Source organism: Phoca vitulina, unplaced genomic scaffold (assembly GCF_004348235.1).
Source record: "Phoca vitulina isolate PV1807 unplaced genomic scaffold, GSC_HSeal_1.0 scaffold65, whole genome shotgun sequence".
In the NCBI taxonomy this organism is placed as follows: domain Eukaryota; kingdom Metazoa; phylum Chordata; class Mammalia; order Carnivora; family Phocidae; genus Phoca; species Phoca vitulina.
In genome coordinates, this window is record NW_022589768.1 from 5264198 (window position 1) to 5286930 (window position 22733).

The 22733-nt window shown below is 43.9% G+C and overlaps 1 protein-coding gene across 3 annotated transcripts in view; it reads left to right on the plus strand.

Annotated features, from left to right (window-relative positions):
- The window catches only part of BLM (BLM RecQ like helicase), a 90484-nt gene that overhangs the window by 63993 nt on the left and 3758 nt on the right, over nt 1-22733 (plus strand). For 2 of the 3 annotated variants that reach the window (XM_032391923.1, XM_032391924.1), the window contains 7 exons: nt 2480-2675; nt 5232-5422; nt 9119-9266; nt 16108-16307; nt 16776-16968; nt 19705-19827; nt 21876-22074. In XM_032391923.1, the coding sequence (XP_032247814.1) occupies nt 2480-2675; nt 5232-5422; nt 9119-9266; nt 16108-16307; nt 16776-16968; nt 19705-19827; nt 21876-22074 (1250 nt within the window). The remainder of the gene's footprint in view (nt 1-2479; nt 2676-5231; nt 5423-9118; nt 9267-16107; nt 16308-16775; nt 16969-19704; nt 19828-21875; nt 22075-22733) is intronic. The other variant, XR_004297853.1, reaches the window with a different exon arrangement.

Here is a 22733-nt window from a genome sequence, read left to right on the forward strand (position 1 = left end):
GTCTGCCTTCGGCTCAGGTCATGATTCCAGGTCCTGGGATCGAGCCCCGCATCGGGCTCCCTGCTCAGCGGGAAGCCTGCTTCATCCCTCTCCCACTCCCCCTGCTTGTGTTCCCTCTCTGGCTGTGTCTCTCTCTGTCAAATAAATAAATAAAATCTTTAAAAAAAAAAAAAAACAATATCATTGACTGTATGATAGTATTATGTTTTTTTTAAGATTTTATTTATTTATTTATTTGAGAGAGAATGAGAGAGAGAGAGAGAAACAGCATGAGAGGGGAGAGGGTCGGAGGGAGAAGCAGGCTTCCCGCTGAGCCGGAGCCCGATGCGGGGCTCGATCCCAGGACTCCGGGATCATGACCTGAGCCGAAGGCAGTCGCTTAACCAACTGAGCCACCCAGGCGCCCTGATAGTATTATTTTTAATAGTAAGTAGCTTAAATGTCCTGAGAGAGTGACTGGGTACATTATAGTGCGTTCCTGGCATTGAAAATGGTTTATGAAGAATTTCATAATGATATGAAAATGTTCAGATGTCAATGATGGAGAAACATAGGGACAAATAGAACCTAAATGTGTGAAATCTCAACCATAAAAAAGAAAATTGAGAGGCACCTGGGTGGCGCAGTCAGTTAAGCGTCTGACTCTTGGTTTCGGCTCAGGTCGTGATCTTGGGGTCTTGGGATTGAGCCCCACATTGGGCTCTGCATTCAGTGCAGAGTCGGCTTGAGACTCTTTCACCCTCTGTCCCTCCCCACTGCTCTCTCTAGCTTTCTCTCAAATAAATAAGTACATCTTTAAAAAAAAATTAAAAAGAAAATGAATAGAAAAATAGATGAGAAAAAAAGAAAAAAGCTAATTCTTTTCAAGTTCTTTAAATCTTTTTGTATAGTATAAACATTCTACGATACCAATGCACACATATATACATACCTGTATATATGTATATAAAACACTTTGATCAAAAATATAGTTCAAGAAAATGGGTGAGTTTTTGTTTCTGTTTTCAGACTAATCCTCACAGTCAAGATATAATTATACAGTCACTGGACAACCTTGATCTTGTTAGATTTGTAAGATAGAATAAAACTTCATTGTTTTTCTTCACAAAGAGATGATTATAGTCTGAAGTTTCAAAAGCAGCACAGAAATAAGGAAGTAACAGCTCGACTAAGCCAGTTTTCCCAGTGACAAGAAGTAAAGGCTTTCAAGGGGGAGCTGGCTTTGGGCTTGCCTCACTGGGAGCCCGCACGCTGCCTCGCGGCCAAGGCCCACCCGAGCTGGGGAGCCGCACCCGCAGCCCCGCTTCTTGGACGGCTGCGGGCTGCCACACCTCCCTGCGCCGCCTCTCACCTGCTCTCCACCACTAGAGGCTCCAGTAGACTTTCTCTTTTCCAAGGACACTTCCTTCGATCAAAGTGCCCTAAATTTGGAGCGCTGACTGGCCTGTAGCTCAGGCCGCAGCCGCCCCCAGCACTGCCGAGCACGCCCGTTCGCTGGCCATTTCTCCACCGCCTGCACTTGCTCGCCCTGGTGCTCAGTCACCGAGACCACGTCCTCAGCCTCAGTGTGGCTGCCAGGTAGTTCAGTTGCTTTTGAAATACTGTTCTTGCAGCTGCTATTTATTTTCTTGAGAGCTAAAAAAAAAAAAGTCTTGCAGCTTTATTTGTATAATATAATCTTGCCTGGAGATGTAATGTTTTTGTCTGGGTTAATAAGTCCTACGTTTGCAACGGAAATGGACATTCTTGAAAATGATTTTTTTTTTTTTACTAAAAGCGGATTTATGAAGCTCCTGAAATTTAACTGTCACCTTGCTTGTCCTAAGTAATTTGCATAGGCCAAGATCCACAGTCTCCAGTCTTTTTTTCTAGTATAAGCACCTCTCAGACTTTCACCCACGTGAGTTCCAATGAAAATTTCACAATTTTTTACTTTGAAATCAGCTGTTGGGGAAGAGGAGCTGGTGTGTGATCCATCAGCTGCTCCCACTGGGAGCACAGACGGTAAGCGCGGGGGCAGGTGAGAATATGCACTGCTCCCGGCGCATCAGAGAAACCGGCAGAGGTGACCTCTGGGAGCTCAAGCCCTGGGAACCCTCGTTCCTGACCCTGGCGCTGGATGTCATGGCCGTGTGGACAGTGCCCCTCACGTATCAGAAATGGAAGAGAGCAGGCGGTGGCCGCCCACCAAGACGTCACGGCTCTTGATTCTGGCTCCTTCCATGATACCAAATAACACAAGAAAGTGCCTGCCGCCGCGAGCTCCTCCTTACCTTCTCGGGTCTTCAAAGGATTGCAGGTCATCAATAGTAAGACCTCACATTAGTCGTGCTAAATAATGGGACCAAGTTAAGATATTAGATTGCTATGTAGAGTGCGCTTTAAAGTAAAATAGAGGGTAGAGCTTTTAGAGGCGCCTGTTACTAAAATGTTCCTTTCTGTCTATTATGAGCCTAAGCGGCTTTTGCTCTTCCATCAGGTTATCTGTGCAACAATAGCATTCGGAATGGGGATTGACAAACCCGACGTGCGGTTTGTGATCCACGCGTCTCTCCCTAAGTCTGTGGAGGGCTACTACCAGGAGTCCGGCAGAGCTGGGAGAGACGGGGAAATATCGCACTGCCTGCTCTTCTATACCTATCATGATGTGACCCGACTGAAGAGGCTCATACTAAGTAAGCTAAGCCCCTGTCCTCTTCAGTCTCCTGATAGAGTCTGCTCCTACCATTGTGGTGCTTTTGCTCCAGCTTTCTTTAAATGGTTATAAAAATATTACATGCTTGTCATGTAAAACTCAAATGATACGGACGTGTGTATACAGACATGTACACGGCAGGAGATGTCCAGACCGTGCCTTGCACACAGTCCTGGCCTAGGAAATAACTCCAGCTGTCGGCTTCCTGTGTATCCTTCCAGATCCAACCTCTGCATGCGTCCTTGCGTGTAACACGTATTTCAAACATGCAGAAAGGTAGAATGGGAAAAATAACGAACCCTCACATACCACCAGGTTAAGAGATAAAACCCCCCGTATATCCCTCTCCTACCTCAGCCCTCCACTCCCCCATCAGAGAGAAGCAGTATCTTGTATTTGGTGATTACCCCTGCCATGTGCATATATTTTGCCATTTGTGCTTGGGATTATATTATATGCCTTTGTTACGTACATATAGTTTGTTTTCAGTCTATACTAGGATGGAATTATGACTCCAATTGATACATGTAGTTCAACTACATAGAATTCCATGTCTGTTTATTTATTTTTTTAATAAAAGATTTTATATACTTGTCAGAGAGAGAGAGAGCACAAGCAGGGGGAGCGGCAGGCAGAGGGAGAAGCAGGCTCCTTTGCTGAGCAAGGAGCCTGATGCGGGACCCGATCCCAGGACCCTGGGATCATGACCTGAGCCAAAGGCAGATGCTCAACCGACTGAGCCACCCGGGCGCCCTCCATGTCTGTTTAACCAGTCCTCTTGGAATACATGCCTAGATTGTTTATTGTTTCTCGTGGTTATCAGCAGTGCAGTATTGAGCACCTTTTGCAGGTATCTTTGGGCATTTGGACAATTGTCTATATAGGATAAATTTCCAGACTTAGACTTGCCAGGTCAAAGTGAATACGTATTTTAGAATCTTATTATGCCTTTTGCCCACTGTTCTACTAAGTTGTGATAGTTAAATACATTTCCTAAATAAATTTGCTATTTTGAGACCACTTTTGAATGGATCCTGCCAGAGATACTACACATGGGATATGACACTTACCAGGCACTGTGCCAAATATCGGGTCATCTTTTGTACCCATAATCCCTAGCTTTTGAGGTAGAGTTCATCCCATGGTAAAAGGGAACTTCATTAAGGTTTTGTAACTTGCCTCCAAGAGAGCAGGGATGGGCAGCAGCAGTGGTAGGAGTGGGGGGCGGGGGGGAGTACGGTGGTGGCAGGACTGACAGGTGACGTTGCTTAGTACCTGCTGCATGTGCTGTCTTAGTGCTTATTGTATCCCTTCGTCACAGCAGGCCTCCAGGTGCTGCTGTTACTCTCATTTCACACAGGAGCATGGCAGATGTGGAGCCAGGAGGTGGCAGAGCCCTGATGGGGCGCAAGTCTATCCAGCCCCCAAAGTCCACGTCCCTTGCACTCTATCGAGATGATTCTCAGTGAGGGCGCCTGGGTGGCTCAGTTAAGCGTCTGCCTTCGGCTCAGGTCATGATCCCAGGGTCCTGGGATTGAGCCCCGCATCCGGCTCATTGCTCAGCAGGGAGTCTGCTTCTCCCTCAGACCCTCCCCCCTCTTATGCTCTCTCTCTCTCTTTCTCTCTCTCCCTCCAATAAATAAATACAATCTTTTTAAAAAAATAAAAATGAGACTTTTAAACTTAGCGTGACCGTTTGTGTTTTTAACAGAACCTATATTAAGTTAGGTCTAAGTAATTCAATAAGCATTTAAGTTTTAATTGCTTAGCAACATTTTGAAAAAAAGAATAGTCATAAACTAGAAAAAACCATTTTATTTTCATTCTTAACTAACCTCAGTTGCTTACAAACGGAAAGTATGTGCATGTGATTCTCAAACCTTGAAATTGGATTAGATACTGCCGCCCTTATTTCCTGTTTCACATGCATTTTCTGGAGGTACTTGTATTTACCACAACTGCCGAAAGTTCGGTTTCACAGCGATGGCATTGGAAGGAGTGTAGCGCACCATGTCCTCAGACTGGCAGTTTGGGTGGTGTTCAAATATTGCTGTGTTTCCCTTAAATTTAAAATACCCTGCCAACACCCCCGTGAGTTCACTGCAGCACCCCAGGGCTCCTTGGCACGTGGCTTTGGGACCACTGGCTTAACTACTTGGACCCCAGATACCCAGGGAGGCGCCTGGCCCACTGCCGTAATTGCCTGCTCTGCTGACTTCGGACGTCCAGCTAAGGACATGCTTGTCTGATAAATACAGCAAATTTGATTCAGATCTTCATCATCGGGAATCATGCAGATTTGAAAGTTTTTTTCAGCTACTCATTTATTCCTATAAAACTAAAAATTTGAGGGATAAACATAAGTACAAGGTTGGTCATGATATAGAATGATGTCATACTGATCTATAGTGCTATTAGTAATTTTATTTCATTTAATATTTAAAGTTATATGAATATATTACAAATATTTCTGTGATATTTTCTTCTGTTTTCCTACTCTAATAAGTATTTTTACTTTGTTCTTTACCTCTTTTAGCGGAAAAAGATGGAAACCATCATACCAGAGAGACTCACTTCAATAATTTGTATAGTATGGTGCATTACTGTGAAAATATAACAGAATGCAGGAGAATACAGCTTTTGGCTTACTTTGGTGAAAATGGATTTAATCCTGATTTTTGTAAGAAATACCCAGATGTTTCTTGTGATAATTGCTGTAAAACACAGGTAAAATAAGAAAGTTTTAAATTCCTTGTAATTCAGGAAATTGCCAACACTTTAATTTAGCGAAGTTAGATACAAGATACAAGATAACAAAGGTTACCATAAATGGGCCCTCAGGGATTGAACCGGGGAAAGATGGCTTCCTCCCCATAGTAATTTGGAATAGAAACATTTAATAGTAATTCTGTGGAATAGATTTCGAATTAGAAGCCTATAAAAAAATATCGTGGACCTATCTAAAATATTGAAGTTGTATGTGTGTACTATAGGATATTTTAGAAATATCATTAATCTGTAAATATCCAAAAAGATCAACATGGGCAGGTAGAATATTTAGATTCAATCCCAATATATATTTGAAGTTCTCATTCTGAAGAGTTATAATAACTGGTGTACTGTGTGTTTGAATCAGGTCAATTACATTATACTATAAATTGGTTATTTAGAAACTATAAAGAATTAATGGCAATAGCTTCTAGATGAATTTGCTATCATCTGTCCTAAAAATAACCGTGAGAAGTTGTTAAATTCAATCATTAGGTACTTAATTTTACCTTTCCTGGTAATTCTGTGTTTTAATGTCTCCGTACTTTACGGTTTACAGAGCATTTTCACATTTGATACGTTATTTGAAACGGCTGTGCAAGGTGCCGGGGACTCACAAACGAGCCTGTTACGGGCCAGTTCATAGACGGGAGGGGGGCAGACATACACGTATTCACATGATTGTAATGATGCTGCGTGATAAGCAGTCACAAAGATCTGCGGCACTAGCCAGCGCAGAGGGCGGGGTCTGCAGATTCAGGGCCATTTGCACCCCCACGGCCTGCCCTGCAGACGTTACCAATCAGTATCAGTTCTTGTTTAACAAAGACTTGAATGCCTGCTGTGTGGCCCGCACTGTTCTAGGAGATGGAGATGCATCACGGAGCAAAATAAAAAGATCCCTGCCCTTGCGGGGCTTACACTGTGGCCGAGGGAGGCTGAGTACGGACAGCGTAAGGGTCCGTGAAGCTCAGCGGTGTGGGAGCCAGGAGTAGTGGGTGGGATGCAAGCTGCAGGATCAGGTGCGGTGGCCCAGGGAAGTCTTATCACAGAGATGCAGCCAGCCTGAGCAGGGGACACCTGAAAAGGGAGTTAGCTGAGCAGCTCCCTGGACATGGGCATTCTTGGCCCCCAGGTGTGGGGGGCATGCCCGTGCATATGAGGGATAGCAAAGGGAGCGCGTGTAGCTGAGCAGGGCTAAGAGTCAGTCGGGGGGAAAGAGGTGACGGGCCAGAGCCGCAGCTGGAGGGGTGGTGTGACTGACCCTCAGCCAAAATGCCTGGGGACGGCCATTTGGCAGGGCAGATCGGCTCGGTTTGGGGTGTTTTGAATTAGATGTATCTGTTAGATTCAGAATTTCTGAAAAGAGGCTTGTGGTACCTACCAGTTTGGGAGTGGCTGGTGTACAGGCGGTATTCAGAGCCGTCAGAGCAGATGAAATCCTCAGGGGTATAAGGTTAGACCAAAGAGAAGAAAACCAAACCACCGAGTCCTGGGACATTCAGAGTTTAAGGAGAAGAGGAGGGACTAGAGAAGGAGACCAAGAAAGAGAATTAGCAAGGTAAGAGGAAAAGCACAAATCCGTACAGAAAGCGTCCCAGGGAGGAGGGAGTGCTTCCGCTAAGCCAGGCAGGAAGGGACTGAGAAGACGTGGCTCGATTTGTTTGACAGTTTCCACAGAGTGGGGCAAACCTGGAGGCGATGAATACAGAGAACTCTTTCAAGTTTTGCTTCAAGGATGATCAGAGAAATGAAACAGCAACTGGCAGGGAAGTGGAGTCAGGAAAAGACAGAAGTAACATCTGTCTGGGCTGATAGGAACATACCTGCATAGGATGAAAAGCTGATGTGTAAGGAAAGGGGAGAACCACTGAAGCAATGTCCTTGAATAGGTGGGGAGGGGGAGGGGGATCTAGTGTGCAAGTCCAGAGATTGGCTTCAGGCAGGAACCGGGAGATTTCATCTGTAAGAGCAGGAGGAGGGAGAAGACCGTGTGGGGCATTTGCTGGTGACCGATGTTGTGAGGGAAGTTTGTGAAAGCTCTCTTGTGGTTGCTTCAGTTTTCTCAGTGAAGTAGCAGGCCAGGTTGTCAGCTGACAGTCAGGATAAGAGAGGGGATTGAAGAGAAAGGAGAAAGTGAAGTAGTCTCGTCATCTAGGACAAGGGTCAGCGAACTTTATCTTAAAGGGCCAGAGTGCGTATGTTAGGCTTTGTGGGCCTTAGAATCACAGGCTCTGTCACAAGTACTCAACTCTGCTCTTTTAGCCCAAGAGCAGACATAAACAATAAATACATCGATTTTCCATGGCCGTGTTCCAGTAAATTTGATGTACGGAAACAGGCGCCCAGCTCACGGGCCATAGTGTGCTGACTCCTGTTCTAGAACAGAGGAGTGGGACACCAAGGATGTGTGATGATTACCTGGTCGCGTGAAGGGTCCACTTGTGGTTTGTAGCCATGTGTTGAAAGTGCAGACTTTCCACATGGTTGCATGTGTTTCTCCAGCCAAGGTCAGCTACCGAGGTTTAGGCACAGAATGGTGAAGAGTTGGATCTAGTGTGTATCGTCAAACAACGAATGGGATGAATTGACCTGAGGGCAAAGGAGCTGAAGGTGCATGAGAGGTAGTACTGTAATGAGGGGCTATGGAATTTAAGCTGAGTTAGGGGAGCATCCGAGGATGGGAGTGAGTGGATAGTCAGGCTCAGTGGGCTGTTGGAATCAGAATATACTAGATGGCACGAGGTGGCTGTCAGAGAATGAAGGGGTTGCTGGTTTTAGTGAGGCCAAGGTCGGAGGTGTGACCAAGGGAGTGAGCGGCGGGCATATGTGGAAGACGGGGTCAGTGGGGCAGAGGAGCTCAAGATGCCAGAGGCCAAGATGGGAGGATCATCTGTCTGCTGAGTCACCAAGAATTAAGGCAGGAATGGTGTTGGAGAGAATGACAGAGCACTGTTTAGTGATGGTTCTAGATAGAGCCTCAGAATCACTACTAACTGTTAGAATAAGACAAGAAACCTGTTTGTCTTGAGGTTGTGAGATTGCGGCAGAGGAACAAAGGTTAGAAGGTGAGGAGCCTGCATAGACAGAGGCCAGAAGCATGATGCTGCTGTTGAGAACAATGGCTGGTTAGAATGGCTAGTTTGGAGATCTAGGATGGATGAAAGCAGACAGACCATACAGTAATGGGGGCTTTAAAAAGTAGGCCGAGTTTGGAGACCAGTGAGGAGATGGAGAAAGGGAACTGACGGGAGATCATTAAAAGGGTTGACTATGACACCAAAGCCCCAAAAGCAATCAGAACTCACAGATTTGCATGGTTGGACAGTGTTTTTGATCCCAGAAATCACCATCCAAGTGACAGAGCACTGTTTTAGAGGGTATAAGGGTTTGAAAAGGAGCAAAGGATACTCCTACCCACAGCATGCTGAGAGGTATGTCTGTAACCCAGTAATAACATAGACGTCGTAGAGTGCTAATGTTCTAGACACAAGCTTAATGTAAGAGCTTAGAAAAGAAAGAACATTTGAAATTTGGGTTTGGATCTTGGTTTTGGTGTGGAAATGGTTTGTTATGAGACTACCACAGTGTGAAACCCTAGTGATCTAAGTATCATCTTAATTACAGCAGAAGGTAATCTCTTTTTACCCATAGGATTATAAGACAAGAGATGTGACTGATGATGTAAAAAATATTGTCAGATTTGTTCAAGAACATAGTTCATCGCAAGGAACAAGAAATAAAAACCATATAGGTCCTTCTGGGAGATTTACTATGAATATGCTGGTCGACATTTTCTTGGGTAAGTTATCTTTTTTATTGTTTGAGTTATAGCAATTAAAATTGAACATCTAGGGGCACCTGGGTGGCTCAGTTGGTTAAGCGTCTGCCTTTGGCTCAGGTCATGATCCCAGGGCCCTGGGATCGAGTCCCGCATTGGGCTCCCTGCTCAGCAGGGAGCCTGCTTCTACCTCTCCCTCTCCCTCTGTGTGCTCGCTCGTGTAGGCGCACACTCTGTCTCTCTCTCAAATAAATAAATAAATATTTTTAAAAATAAAATTGAACATCTAAAGAATTCATCACAAGTACATAGAAAAAATCTCTCTTGTCTGTCTTGTAGAAATTAAAGATTTCAGAATAAAACTTTTTCGAGTAATGAAAGAAAATCAACTTTATTGAATTATACCAATTATTTATATAGAATTTATATGTTACTAAGGTGAGGTTTTCACATTCAGAAGAGCAAATAATAGGGCAAAATGGGTGAAGGGGATTAAGAGGTACAAACTTCCAGTTATAAAATGAATACGTCATGGGAATGAGAAGTACAGGATAGGAGATGTCGTCAATGACATTGTAATAACGGGCCTACACCTATCATGCTGAGCATAGTGTAATGTAGAGAATTGTTGAATCGCTATGTTGTACACCTGAAACTGATAAAATACTGTATGTCAACTATATGGTAATAAATATAATAGTAATAATAATAAATAAATACACAGAAGTTATTATAGCATATACAATTTCATCTGAATTAGTGGAGTATAACTTGCTTGGAGAATTACCTGTTGAGTGACTTCCAGTTCCGGATGGCAGCCTGGGTAAAAGTATGTCTTCTTTTTGTTTGTTTGTTTGAGACCCTACTAAAATAATAGGAAATAAAATGGGGATTCAGTTCATTAGGGCATAGAGAACCAGAGAGAGACCATCATCAGATTCAAGATTTTTTAAATCTTTTAGGAAATGGATAGAAGCATGGTGACATGTGGAATGAAATAACAGTAAGCCACCTGCAACATGAATGTAGAGGCAAGTGTCATAGAAGAGGGGGGACTATGGACCAGGCAGAACTCCACTGATCAGGAGGCCTCAGACTGAGTCTATGGGTCCAAGGGGGTGGGAGTGAAAGCAGAGGAGCCAGAAATAGGGGGGAAAGAACTGCAGCAAATGCCAGCCTGGAATTGATTCTAGAACAGAAATAAATGGCCTAAGGAATAGAAAGGCAGCTGAGTTAGGGGCCAGAGCGCCTAAGTGGCATTTGGGGACCACCCAGCCCACCCACTTACCCGAAAGCAAACCTGGATATTCCCATTCAGGGGAGGAATTTGAGGGGAAATAGATACAAAATAACAGAGGAAGAGCGCCTGAGTGGCTCAATCAGTTAAGCATCTGACTCTTGGGTTTCGGCTCAGGTTATGAACTCAGGGTCGTGAGATCAAGCCCTTTATCGGGCTCCACACTCAGTGGGGAGTCTGCTTGAGATTCTCTCTCCCTCTGCCCCTCCCGCCGGGCGCTCACGCTTCTCTCTCAAATAAGTAAATAAAATCTTTAAAAAAAAATTTTTTTTTTTTAATAACAGAGGAAATCCACCTCAAAAGTTTAACCTGATCCCTGAAGGTAAATACAACTAGGCAATCAGAGAAACCAAGTAAGTTTTTGACCCTGAGGAGAGAGAGAATTTAGAAAAGAAGCAGTAGCTTTAGGGAGAATGGAGGAGAAACTCCTAATTTAGAATCTTCACAAAGACTTAAGTAATAATAGAATGTTATGGAAAAGAAACAAAGAGTGAGAAAGAGCTGTTAAAAATTTTATTTATTATTTGGGACGCCTGGGTGGCTTAGTCAGTTAAGCGTCTGCCTTCAGCTCAGGTCATGATCCCAGGGTCCTGGGATCGAGTCCCACATCAGGCTCCCTGCTCAGCGGGGAAGCTGCTTCTCCCTCTCGGCTTGTGCTCTCTCTCTCTCTCTCTCTGACAAATAAATAAAACTTAAAAAAAAAAATGTTTAAAAAAATAAAAAATTAAAAAATTAAATTTATTTTTTAATATTTTTAAGTAATCTCTACATCCAACATGGGGCTCAAACTCACAACCCCAAGATCAAGAGTCGCAGCCTCCTCCAACTGAGCCAACCATGCGTTCCAAGAGCTGTTAAAAATTTTAAATGATTGACAAAGTAAATTTAGTGGAAATGTTGAAAGATAAAGTCAAGAAAATTTTCTGAGACCTGAGCAAAAAGATATATGGAAAATATGAGAGAAAAAATATAGATCAATTCTTAAGAGATGTGAAATCTGACAAAATTTTTGATATAGGGAGTTATCAAATCAGTGATACAAGAAAATTTCCCTGAGTGAAAGAGAAAAAAGCCTTCAGATTAAAATGTTCACTGAATGCCAAAGGAGACGCTTCATGAGATTTGAGAATACCAAGAATAAATTGATGTTGGAGAGGAAAAACTTTTCCTCCATCCTGTTAGATTTAGTGGTTGGGAGCCTGTGAATTAAACTGACAAAAGACAGATTTCATCAAAATGTGACTCAAAGGGCCAATTAAAATTGGGGCTTATATACCATCTTAATAGCGGAAAGGGAGGGGGAGAAGAACACTTATGGAAAAACAAATGATTTTTTGGAAAGATAAGTGGGCCCTTAAGAGAATAGATGAGAGGGAGATAGAATAGTTTTGTGACAGTGTTTAGGAGTGGTATGGAGACTTCTCATCTCCAATGATAAGAATTAGTCTTCTTTGGTTGCTCCCAGGGAGAGAATTTATGACAGTTGAGTTTTTTTTTGGGGGGGGGGTCTCTGCTTTTTTGCCGATAAGAGGTTTCAGGAACTCAAAAGCCTGCTCAAAATAATTTTTATGCCACAGTGGCATATTCTGGACCCCTTCAGAGATAATCCTGAAAACTTTGGAAAGAAAGAAACCAAACCCAAACTGGTGATTAATATCAGCAACCCTAGAGGCTAGAAGGCAAAAAAAGTGAGTGCACTCATTCTGATACTAAAACAGGGGAGCTGACCCATTGGTCCAGGGAAAAGAAAGCCCAGATCCACGGTGTAGTAAGCAGTCTGTGCAAATTGTAACAAAGTCAAGAAAAATAGGTCCCAAGCATTGTGAGAAGGAATAAGAAATGATCTTTTTTGATGGCAGTAAAGAATGTAAATGTTAATTCTCAACAGAAGGAGAAAGACATTTAGAAATTCCATGGGAAAGATTATACAAAGAGAGCCAAGGTCAAATGTAAAACAAAGGAAATTGTTACAGGATTTTGAGTAATTGATAAGATGTACAAAAAGCAATCCAGTTGTCTGGGTGCACTAGACATTGTCCTGAGGGTTGCACGGGAGTCAGGACCTTCTAAGTAGGGAAGGAAACTTGTCATAAACACTGCTAACGAGCTGCAACAGTTAGAGTCAACGTATAGACTGAAATATGTTTAGAGAACAGGACAGGAGGTGTTTATCTTGATGATGTAAAAATAAAAGTACAATAAATAAAAGACTTGGGGTGCTCATAACCTCCTATGTAAAAGGTAGAGTAACCAGAAGTTCTGTCTAAAGTTACAAAATAGGGGCACCTGGGTGGAGTGTCTGCCTTTGGCTTAGGTCATGATCCCAGGGTCCTAGGATCGAGCCCTGTGTCAGGCTCCTTGTTCAGCAGGGAGCCTGCTTCTCCCTCTCCCTCTGCCTGCTGCTTCCCCTGCTTGTGTTTGCTGTCTCTCTCTCGCTCGCTCTTTCTCTCTCTCTCTGTCAAATAAATAAAATCTAAAAAAATAAAATAAAAATAAAGTTAAAATAATCAATAGATTAAACAATATTATATAACTAGCCAAATTTGGGGCAAGGCAAAGTATAGGGAGTAGTCCAAATGAGATGAAGCCTCATCTTACGTGGTGGGGGGGTCAGCAGGTAAATGTCGGGCAGTAGCTCTGGCTAGTGGATGACGGCAAGGGTTTAGGTTCCTTGTGGAGGTGGCCAGCAGAAGAGCTGAGAACAAAAGCTATTTAAAACAGGACCGGGGTGCCCGGCTGGCGCAGTCAGTCAGGCATCCGACTCTTGGCTTCCATTCAGGTCATGATCTCGGTCCTGAGATGGGCTTGTGAGTCGGCTTGGGAGTCTTTCCTTCTTCCTCTCCCTCCCTCTCTGCCCCTCCCCACACCCTCGTCTGTGCCCTGTGTGTGCGCTGAGCGTGCTCTCTCTCTCTCAATAAATAAAATCTTAAAAAAAAAAAAAATTACTGCCTTGGGGCGCCCAAATGGCTCAGTAGGAAGAGCACAACTCTTTTATATATATAATATATGTATTTTTTTCTTTTAAGGATTTATTTTATTTATTTGACAGAGAAGAGAGAGCACAAGCAGGGGGAGCGGCAGGCAGAGGGAGAAGCAGGCTCCCCACTGAGCAAGGAGCCCGATGCGGGCTCGATCCCAGGACCCTGGGATCATGACCTGAGCCGAAGTCGGACACTTAACTGACTGAGCCACCCAGGTGCCCCAGGAAGAGCACAACTCTTGATCTCAGAGTCATGAATTCAAGCCCCACATTGGGAGTAGAGATTACTAAAAATTAAAATGAAAAAAAATAATAATAAAACATGATTGCTTTCCAGAAGAGAGGAGGATGGGAGGAGGGAAGGATGGGACAGAGGGATGTTGCTTTTCATCCTAAACCTTTCTGTACTATATTTTATTTTTCCCATGTACATACCTTACTTTAATTTAAAAAATAGATAAAGCAATTAATAGGTGCATTTATTTTTTAAAACATTAATAACCTAGATTGGTGTAGGAATGTGGTTTACTCAGTTCCTCAACTATACCTTCTGGATCTGCTCTTTCCTCCGGACAAAAGCAACTTTTAGTGCTGGTCTTCCCGTTCTGGATTCTTTTTTCTTTTTCTTTTTTTTTTTTAAGATTTTATTTATTAGAGAGAGCATGAGCAGGGGGAGGGGCAGAGGGCAGGGGGAGAATTTTATTTATTAGAGAGAGAGAGAGAGCACGAGCAGGGAGAGGGGCAGAGGGAGAAGAAGCAGGCTCCCCGCTGCGCAAGGAGCCTAACGTGGGGCTCGATCCCAGGGCCCTGGGATCATGACCTGAGCCAAAGGCAGACACTTAAGGGATTGAGCCACCCAGGGCGTCCCTCCTTTTTTTTTTTTGAGATAGTATTTATTTGGGAGAGAGAGACAGCATAAGCAGGGGGAGAGGCAGAGGGAGAGGGAGAAACAGACTCCCTGCTAAGCGCAGAGCCTGATGTGGGGCTGGATCCCAGGATTCCCCAGGACGCTGAGATCATTACCTGAGCTGAAGTCAGACATTTAACTGACTGAGCCACTCAGGCGCCCCCCTTTCTGGATTTTTGCCTTTGAGTTTGGACTTCTTTCGGGAGTCAGGAGGAACGAGGGGTTGCAGATAAAATAATGTATTATAAGAGTGATACGTGATCACTCCACATTGCAGTGTGTAGAAAATACAAGTAACTCCAGAAAGAAATGCTAATATTTTAAGATGTATTTGTTCACAATCACATATTTATCATATTGTACATATAGTTTATATCATTTCTATATAACAAGATATAAGCATTTCTTAATTTTTTTATTCTAAAGTAATTTTTAATAATTTATATTTTATCATATTGATGAGATGTATTTAAGTAGTCTTATTTAAGGACATATTTTTCTATTATACATAATGATGTGATAAATGGCCTTTTAAATATACCTTCAACTGCATCTCTGATTGCACCTTTCATGTAGTTTCCTAGAAAGATTACTAAATCAAGCATTTGTCTGACATACCCAGTTTCTCATTAGCTCTTTCATGTTTTTAAGAAAATTGTGGTTCAGCTTTATTTTTTTAAGTTTATTTTATTTTTTTAGTAATCTCTACAAACAGTGTGGGGCTCGAACTCAAACCAGTCCCCCCCTTACTTAATTTAAGTTTATTTTTCCAGCTTGCTTAGTTATCCCTAGTACTAGGGCTAGTCCTGTAATGTGATGTTTTAGGGATACAAACCACTAAAGGAAGGAAAACTTGAATCATGAGGCATATATGACCAGAAGCCATCTGACATTTACACTAACGTAATTATTTGGAACTCTTAAAATAGAACTAAAGCTTTACAGAGTAACTGTTAATTCTGATTATAATCAGCATCACAAGCCTTCTTAAGTAGATTGCTATAATAAAGTTGTGTTTACAATGAAGACATTAATAATTATAGCAGATTGGATATGAGAGCAAAGATCCAGCCCAGTGTGGTGCTCTCATCCAGTAGGAGGAGGAGGAAAGGACGCAGTCTCCTGGAGTGATGTGTTTTTGTCTTAACAGTCTATAAAGGCTTCCTCTGTGAGGGTCACAAAAAGTATGGGCTTCAGTAACTGGACTGCACACGAGTAGTGCTTTCAGTATAGGACCAGACATAGTATTTGTGAAAATGGTTGTCCAAATTTTTTTGTAACTAGATCAGTAATGCACAGTTATCCTACTATAGCACAGTGATATGAAGTGCTTAAAGTTTATGTAAACTCTCTCTTTGATTTCTTTGCTCTAATGTAATTTTATAAGTTGTAAGTGCACCATCGTAAAATGATAGCCTTATTTTGCTGCTGGTTTTGGTCAATGCATGTTATAAAAAGATGAGGAAAAGTACATAGAACCATAGAAACTTTAGAGTTCTACTCAAATATTCTCATTTTATGGAAATGGGTGTCTACTTGTGCTGTGGGTTTTCCTGTGGAACAGATTATCTACCCCATTTATCCAGACCTGTCCATAAATGACTTTTTCAGCCTCTCCTACTAGAGGCTTCTGACGTACCTACATTTACTAATCTAACTCCTTGGGCCTTCTTGCCAGGGAGTAAGAGCGCAAAAATTCAGTCGGGGATATTTGGAAAGGGCTCTACCTACTCACGACACAATGCCGAAAGACTTTTTAAAAAACTGATACTTGACAAGATTTTGGATGAAGACTTATATATCAACGCCAATGACCAGCCGATTGCCTATGTAATGCTGGGAAATAAAGCCCAAACTGTACTAAATGGGCATTTAAAGGTATGATGTTCTAAATGTTTATTTTAATTATCTTACAGTAAGTGGGCAAAAATATATTACTGCAAATTAGAGGGTCTTCTCCAAAGCTTATGGATACTGAATTTATATATACTGTCCTACATGAACGTACTCGGTTCCTCTTAATCTGGAAAGAGAGCTTAAAATCGAACCCAAGTAATGTAGCACCTGCCAAAGTAAATTCAGTCGGGTCGTCCGATCTCTGAATCATCATACATTCATTAGGTAAACATTTATCAAGAAGCTGTTCTGTGCCAGGCACTGGAGATGTAAAAATGAGGAATGCACAGCCCCTATTCCTAAGGGCTTGCTATAGCTACTTAGCATAACAGAAATAAAAAAAAAAAAAAAAAAAAGGGCACACAAATGCAATTAAGAATTAAATGAAGCCTGTATTTGGATACAAGTGCGTGCGTACCCACTCCTGTGATCACTTTCTCTCTCTCAAAGGTAGACTTTATGGAAACGGAAAATTCCACCAGTGTGAAAAAACAGAAAGCGTTAGTGGCAAAGATATCTCAGAGGGAAGAGGTGGTGAAGAAGTGTCTTGGAGAACTGACAGAAGTCTGCAAATCTCTGGGAAAAGTTTTTGGTGTTCACTACTTTAATATTTTTAATACTGTCACTCTCAAGAAGCTTGCAGGTAGGTATGGGTGAATCTTCTGTTACGTGGCATGAATTAATAAGCCAAAAGTTAATCTTGCTAAGGAACTTTTTAGGTGCATAGATCTAGCTCAGTTTATTTTCATTATTTTTATTTAATCTCTAAATTGAGAGCTCAAAGAAACAACTTAAACTTGAGATGAAATATGGTCTTTAAGATGTATACAGTGGGACGCCTGGGTGGCTCAGTCGTTAAGCGTCTGTCTTCAGCTCAGGTCATGATCCCAGGGTCCTGGGATCGAGTCCGGCATCAGGCTCCCTGCTCAGTGGGGAGCCTGCTTCTCCCTCTGCTTGCCACTCCCCCAGCTTGTGCTTTCTCTCTCTCTCTCTCTGACAAATGAATAAAATCTTTTAAAAATAATAATAAGATACATACAGTACTGTGTTATTCGGACACACAGCATAATTTTAATTTAAACTTCTCCCTCTAATGCCGGATGTTAGGATTTGGATAATTGTAATCTCTAATACCACCCGTCACTCAGAGATTTTGTCTTCATTTTCTGCCTGCTTTATGATGTTTGGCTATGTTAAGTACAAATGTCTTTGCAAGGAGGAGCTACGTTCCTTATGAAAAGACATTATGTTTCATGCTTCTTTGAACCCAGATCTAGCACACTGCTTATCTTGAGTTAAGAAATACATGCTGACCTGAGTTATTTCCATAGCTTCTGACAGCTCAACCCAGAATCCTAGTAGGAAAGCACCTGGAAAATAAAATAAGTCCTTCACATAGCTGACTGATTAGTGTACATGTTACCTTCTACATTCTTCCTTCATAAAATCTCATGATGCACACCTCCTCTCTTCCATTCCCATTCCTACCACCCTAGGTCATCACGGCGTCTCATCAACTCTGAGATGCTGTTTTCAGACACTGCTATTTTGTGGACTATTAAGAAAGAAAAAATTATGCTAATTAAACAGTGACACAGTGCTTTTATGGAAAGAATTGTTCCTGACCTATTTAAATACAGATTTTTATTTTATATAACTCTGTGCATATATGAAAATCGCATAAAATCAAAGCAAGTTGATTTAGGTGCTTAGAGAAATTCATATCCAAAGCCCGACTCTTGGGAATCATTTTTGGACTCGGCTGTCCGTGTCTTTCCCTCGTGTCATTGAGAACGCTAGCGACACAGCCTTTCTAGCACACTCCAGTCTTCTCCCCGGCATTTTAACCAAATCCCACGCCAGCCGCTCTGATGTGATGGTGGCGTGTTCCCCGATGATGCCAGAAGGCGTCGGCGGGAGGCCGCACATCTCTCAGGGATGCAAACGTAATGCTGCTCCATCGGCTGCCGGCGTCCTTTTCGGGTCCCATAAGCACTTGGTTGTGGCTCGCAAGAAGTTAGGGAATTTATGGCCTTTTCCTCAAAGGCAGACATCGGCTTTATTCGTGCCAAATCCGTTCCCCATGACCCTGAGCTTTTCTGCATCACGGTCACCTTTCCAGCGCTCTCGCAGTCTCTTCTGGCGGACATTTCGTGTGGCGGCCGGGACGAGGCCTCACGCACACGGGTGGCGGCGGCCGTTTGGCCAGCAGCCCCTGTCAGACGCATGCTGACCTCAGGAACGGCACAGCGTGGAAAAGGGTGTGTCTTCAAATCGAGGAAATGCAGCATTTTGTTTCTAGGCTATTAGTGAGTTCCCTACCTGGTCTCTAACTCCAGATACGAACAGGAGACCCATTTTTAATCTCCCACAGAGTCCGCTAAAACTCCAACAGCTTTTTCGAAGAGGGACAGATTTCTGCTTGCCTGTCCAACTTCATCTTCCGTTAACCCTCCCTAAACCTGCTGGTCTGTCCCACAGGTCTGTTCCTTTTCCTCTAAACATAGAAATGATGTGAAAATCACAGATTTGAGATCAGCCCTTTCTTTGCTCAAATAGTAGGAATTATCACTTCTTCACTCCCCAGAGCCAGACCCGGCCTCTGAAATGTGTCCAGATCTCTCTCCCAACCGAATCCAGTACCGAGTTGTTAGTTCACAGCATCTTTGCCTGCTCCTGCAGGGGCTCCCACCAGGCTCCCAGTTTCCTCTCTCCCTGATAATTCGTTTTCCATGCGGCAGCCAGAGTGATCTTTAAAATGACAGGCTTGTCTAGCTACAAGACTGATGGGCCATCTGTATGCAGAGGACTCTTAATGGCCCACTTGCTCAAGTCCGAATACTTGCTTCCCCCGGTGCTCCCATGCAGAGAGACTGGAGGAAGCACCAGGCTGGGTTGGGGGTGGAGGAAGAACTCAGTTACGGCCTTATGGAAGAGATGATATCCATGTCTGGAGTGCCGGGGAGCAGTCGGAGCTGGGAAATACAAATGTGGGCGTTCTCCAAAAACAGGGAGCATCAGTGTGGCAGCTAGACAAGTCTTTGTTGTGAGAACAGCGGGCGAGAGCAAAGTCTGGTTAAACTCTGAGGCGCGTAGCACAGGTACCCGCCTCCAGTTTCCCCCGGTGCCCTTCACTGTCTGCCGCCCCTGCCCTGACTTACACACCTCTGCTGCTGGAATTGCTCGAGGGGCTCCTTCCTCCGGGCCTGTCGGCTGCCTCTGTTGGCTCTCACTGCTTTTTAGAAAATTGGCCCGTGTGCCTGGTGCCCTGCAGTGAGTTGGCACTTCACAGGCATGTGTTGAATGAGTGAATGAGTGTGAATTCAGTGGGTTTTCTATGGGTGGTAATTTAAATTCCTAATTTTATGCCCATGCACAGAATCTTTATCTTCTGATCCTGAGGTTTTGCTTCAAATTGATGGTGTTACTGAAGACAAACTGGAAAAATATGGTGCAGAAGTGATTCCAGTATTGCAGAAATACTCTGGGTGGACATTGCCAGGTTCGGTATACAGCTAACTCTGTGTTTTCTAAAAGCCCGTTTGAATGTTAAGCAATGCATCTCACTGGATTAGAATTTTGTGGTTTCTGGGTTGTATTAATGCTTCCTCCACCTTGTCACACTGACATTCAAGTGCAGAGCAGTCCCAGTGCTGTGCTAGGCACCTCTTAGAGGACACTGGCGCTTAGGCCCCCCGGGGGAACGCCCGTGACTGGACCTGCTGGTAGGACCCAGAGAAGGACCTTTGGGCCCAGGAGTTCCAATTCTGTTAAGGCAAGTGCCCAAGGACTCCCATCTCTACTCTGCTATCCTTGGCAGACCACAAATAACCTCTTTGTGCTTGGTTTCCTTATCTGCAGGAGGAACATGTTATCTGACAAGCATGTCTAAAGATAAAATTTAAGAGCGGAGTTTAAATGTTTTGGGAAAATGAATGTACAATTGGAATGCTAGATAATCATGGTTATCAGAAAGAATCTGCCCAAGGGAGCTCATCGTTAGCAGACAATCCCAAGGGTTACGGTGGGCCCGTCATGTAGCCCCTCATTGTCAACCTCCTCACTGAGCTATAGACAGCATTAACTGTGAGAAGATCGAGACAGATCTTGTAGGAGATGCGAGGTCCCATGCCCTCCTCCCGCATATGGCCAGTAGACAAGCCAAGTTCAATGTTTCTCCTGTTTCTGTAACAAACAGCGGGGGTTTCTTCCCAAGGCTGATGGAAAAGGTAAGCAGAATGAGGAATGAGTGAGCATTTCTTTCAAGTTCTGTCCCTCCTCCTCCGTTTTTTACCCATTAACAAAATGCTGAAAAGTGGGGTTTTTATAAATTCCTCTGTGTGGTAATTATTCCATTAAGAGCCTTGCTTTGAATATTGGTAGGAACTTAACATTTGTTTAGTGTAGTAACTTGTTTGGAAGGGGATTTTTGCCCACATTAGACAGGCTGCTCTGTGGAAACAGCCCACAGTGTGGTGACGATCGCTCCCACTTACTGAGGGACAGACGCCGTGCCAAGAGCTTGGCCTGTTTTGTATCATTCAGTCCTCACAACACCCCATTTCATAGCCTTTTTATTGCCAAGCCCCACAGCTAGGATGACGGGATGACGGGATGACAGCTTCGCCAGAGCCGCACTGCCTCCCCGTGTGAACCGTTGGGCGGATGCGGAGTCCCATGGATTAGGGCCCTTCCGGTCGGGCAGTAGCGTAGCCCGAGGGGGAGCCAGACCAGCCCCGAAATACCTTCCTTCGAGAATGGAGCCGGGACCCCTGTGGACCCACAAGGAGGTTTCATGCTTTTTAGGTGCCTTAGGATGCCAATACTCATGGAAGTTACCACCTTCTTTGCAAACTAGTGCTTTCATCCCGACCCGTTTCCTGCATGGTATGTGAAATGTTCACAACCATAACAAAGAAGCGTTTTTTGTCTTTGAAGAGTATGATAGGGTCTAGGGTTTTCTGGCACTACGTAACTGTTGCTCAAACATGAGGTACAGAGCATAGTTTGTTCTGTTTCTCTTATATTGGGCTTTTTTTTTACAGCATGTGTTAAATGATAAATAAAGTTGTCTTTTATGTAGCACTTTATACTCTTCAAAGAGCTTAGCAGGATTAGCTGCCCAGGCGCCAACAGGGACACAGCGTGTGCAGCAGACACCTGATGTCTCTAGTTAAGTTAAGGAGTTTCGCAAGTTTCTGGGGCACCTGGCTGGCTCAGGCAGTGGAACGTGTGACTCTTGGCCTCAGGGTTGTGAGTTCGAGCCCCACATTGGGCATAAAGCTTACTTTATATATATCTCACCGGTTTCTTTAACAAATTCTGATCTCCTTACGTTAAAAGTAAATTTCCGTTGAGGACTCTGGGGCTCTGACATAAAAGAAATCTTCCATTCTTGTGGAATTGTTGAACCCGTGTGGCAGGAGGCCCCCAGGAAAGCAGCTGGGTATCAGCCCAGCTGCACCCCTGCTGGTGTTTCTCCACGTGGACATTCACAGCTCCTGGGCTGTCACAGCGTCAGGGACAAACGTCTGCATTGTCCATTTGTAGCTGAGGACGGTTCCCCACGGGGAAGCCCGGGCAGCCGCAGAGGCACCAGAAGCGCCGCCGAGGAGTTCAATGAGGAAACACCCGTATCTTCTCACTACTTTGCAAATAAAACCAAAAACGAAAGAAAGCGGAAGAGAATGTCAGCCTCCCAAAGGCCTAAGAGGAGGAAAACCAGCTTTGGTGGCTCCAAGACCAAAGGGTAGGTCCTGCCCCACGGGCTGCGAGGCGGGTGCCTCAGGGAGGAGAGTACAAAAGCGCAGCGGCTCGGCTTCGCTCCGAAGCGTTTATTAAAATGAGCCATTGTTAAATGTTGCCTCTCTAGTGAATGGAGTGATGATTAAGACTGAATCCAAAACAGAAACATTTGTTTCAGATTTTTAAAATCTCTACTCCTAAGTTATCATTCAAGTTGTCTACTTTGCCAAAATGTCTCCAGCTTTGACGTTACCTTTGGGAAAAAAATTTTTTTTCTTTATAATTTCTCTTCTTAAGGGACTTTTCCACCTAAAATGCTATAAATCCTATACTAGCTGAGTAAACAAAGGGTTTTGTTTCCCCGTTGCTTTTATGATTCCATCAGTACGTGCTACACTGCTTTCATTGGTGTGGCGTCTCCGGGCCTTTGCCCCCAGGCCCTGCTCACTCCCTGCCCTTCCTTAAGACCTGGGAGAACCGACCTCCCAACCTGTGCAGGGTAGCAGAGAAGAGGAAACCTAAAGGTCAGTTAAGCCAGGCCTCCAGGGGCTGCAGGAATGTCTTCCACCTCCCCCTCCCACATTTTCCTGGCCCCGGGGCTGGGAAGCGGCACCTTTAGGGCGCTCCCTGCACACCAGCGGGGACCAACGCCCTGTCAGGTCC